The sequence below is a fragment of the Ipomoea triloba genome, chromosome 14 (assembly GCF_003576645.1).
Source record: "Ipomoea triloba cultivar NCNSP0323 chromosome 14, ASM357664v1".
Lineage (NCBI taxonomy): Eukaryota > Viridiplantae > Streptophyta > Magnoliopsida > Solanales > Convolvulaceae > Ipomoea > Ipomoea triloba.
The window spans coordinates 15,615,246-15,618,182 of NC_044929.1; the positions used below are offsets into that span (position 1 = coordinate 15,615,246).

At 39.8% G+C, this 2,937-nt stretch overlaps 1 protein-coding gene across 1 annotated transcript; it reads left to right on the forward strand.

Annotated features, from left to right (window-relative positions):
• The first annotated feature begins 1,093 nt into the window (after positions 1-1,093).
• LOC116004010 lies at positions 1,094-2,407 on the forward strand. The gene has a single exon (XM_031243951.1). The coding sequence runs from the start codon at positions 1,094-1,096 to the stop codon at positions 2,405-2,407; it is 1,314 nt and encodes a 437-aa protein (XP_031099811.1).
• The last annotated feature ends 530 nt before the right edge of the window (positions 2,408-2,937 follow it).

The window sequence follows — 2,937 nt, forward strand, 5'->3', positions numbered from 1 at the left end:
AAGACAAATTGTCCTTGCATAAAAGTGAACAAACGGCTAGAAAGGTACTGACATTCTGAAAATGTCAAAACTTTACCCATTGGATATTACACACTGGACAATAGGTTTGAAAATTCAGGTTCCCTCCAACGGATCTGAAAATTCACACCTATAAATACCTGTGTTCCTTCTCACTTGAACAAGGTTGAAAAAGCGAAAAGCCATTAGCAAGCAATATTATTCTCAGTGTGTTAAAATATTCAAAAAGCTCAAAAGTTCTATCCAGACTATAAAAGAGATCTTGTGAAGCTCAAGTGTTGAATCAAGAAGATCAATCACAAGACTCTCAAGTTAGAGAATTACTTTCAACCATCTTGAACCATCTCTACTCGGAGAAGTAGAAAGAGGCAGAGTAGACTTTGAAGGAGTTGAAAAACCTAATCAAACGTGGCTGCCGGGCTTAGTGATAAAAGGAGCACGCTATAAAGGAGTTTTTTGTACTATTAAGGAGAAAATAGTGCAAACCTTCACAAGTTGTGAAGAAGAGTGGAGTAGGCTTCGTTAACAGCCGAACCACTATAAAAATCTCTCTCTCTCTCTCTTTATTTTACGTACTGCATTGCATGCCACTCTCAAAACCTAATATTTTCATAGACCAAAGTTTATGTGCAAAGTAAAATTAAAATTTGGCATAACCTATCTTATCCGCTGCGTTCTTATCTTTGATTGAGTTCGTTCCTTCAAGGGATTGATCTTGTAAAAAGTTTTTAAAAATCCTTGTGAGTCTATTCAACCCCCCCTTCTAGACTCGCATCTCTACCACCGGGACCAACAAGTGGTATCAGAGCAGTAACCTTGAACGGTGAACACTCTGTGTATACTGCCTGGTGATCCTCTTTCAAAAATTCAAAAATCGTTTTTCATACTTTGCACTATGTCGAAAATGGAACATCATAGACACTTCCTATTATTTAACCTAGATAAGTTTGATGACTGGAAAGTGCGAATGCAGGCTCACCTGTCTGCTATTCATGATGAGATGTGGGATGTGATTACTGATGGACCTATCAATATCCTACAAGTAAACACGAACTAAGCCGCTGATGATCTAACGATGCTAGAGATGATACCGAAAGATAAGTCCTTGCTGACAAAAGAGGAAAGAACTCGTGCGAACCTTGACAACATCGCCAAAGATATATTATACAAGGCTCTGGATGAGTCACTATTCCCTCGGGTGAGAAAATGCAAATCGGCTAAGGATATCTGGGACACACTTATGCAAATAGGAGAAGGTGACGAGCAAGAAAAGGAAAACAAGCTGACTATTGCCATGAAAAGATTCGAGGATTTCAAACTTGGCACAAAAGAATCCATATCTGACATGGAAGCTCGCTTTATGAAACTGCTAATGGACATCCGAGACCTTGATGAAGAGAAGCTCTCACAAAAGGAGATAAACTTAAAAATTCTCCGTGGACTGCCGAAGAATTGGGAGATGAAAGTTGTTGCAATGCGTGACCACCGAGACTTGAAAACAACGAGCACTACTCAGATCTTCAGTGACTTAAAGGCTTATGAATTCGAGAAAGAAGCATTAACTGAGGAAGAACCTGAGGCGAGAAATGTAGCTCTAGTTGCAAGCCAGCAACTATCATCGTCAACCGTAAAGTCAAACTCTAATCCATCTGATTTATTCACTAACGATCAATTTTCTTTGTTTATGAGGAAGTTCAAGAGATTTATGAGGAAAAACCAAACTCATGACAATTCAGGCAAGTCAAGAACATCGAAGCATAGAAATGCTGACAAGCCCAGTGGATCGAAAACACGTGATACCGAAGAAGTACAGATGCTATGCTATAACTGCCGTAAGCCTAGACATTTCAAAGCTGAATGTCCTTATCCTATTGTCAAGAAACATCAAGAAGAATACGGCAACTACAGGAAGAATTCGGGAAACTACAACAACCCGAAGAATACATCAAATGATGCAAATGATCAACCTAGCAACTACTTTGGGAACAACCAGAAGAGTGAGAGACGAAGGAAGGCTCTAGCTGTGGAAGAGAAACCGGAAGAAAAGACTGACGAGCCATGCACATCAAGCTCCAGCTCAGAAAGTGATAGTTCGGAAGATGAAAAGGGACTCCTGTGTCTCTTCAGTCAAGAGGAATCGGACGAAGAACTATGTCTTATGGCAAAAGAAGACGAGGTAACCTCTCAAAACCACTCATCTAATTACAGCTCTGAGTCTAGCTATCATGAGAATCCTAGGGAAGCATTCGAAAGAACGATGAAGGAATTTGATGATGTTAGATATACACATTTCAAACTTAAGGAAGAGAATGCTCAGCTATTGGCAGAAAGACAAGATCTCGAGGACTTAAAGTCCAAAAATGCTGAGATGCTTGAGTCTATAAGCTAGCTCGAGAAGCAAGTTCATCTACTTAAGGAAGAATGTAAAGCAAAGGAGAATAGAGAGCAAAACCTGCGTGCGGTAATTGCGACATTTACTAATTCATCCGGAATAATGGATCGAATGGTGGATGATCAAAGACCATCAGGGAGTAGAACCGGACTTGGTTACAACTCCAACTCTCATTCACATGTCCTCTTAACACGTCCAACAGACCTTTCTACTAGTGAAGGTTTAAACTCTGTTTTTGTCCAAAGACAAACTGAAAATCTTGAGCCAGTGATTAATGTTGAAAATAGAAAAGAACCACAATCAACGAGCCAATCTAATGATTCGGCTGAAACACGAATTGTGAAACCTATGAGAAGAAGTTCCTTATACGGTAACCCGAGGAGTCATCGAACAACTTGGTATAGACCTCGCGCACAGAACTATCATAATTTTGTTGCAAATGGTCAACCAAAAAGGAACAACCAATCGAAAGTTAAATTCCATAGCAAAAAGAGGCAACACTATTCACAGAGGCAATGCAAGGGTAG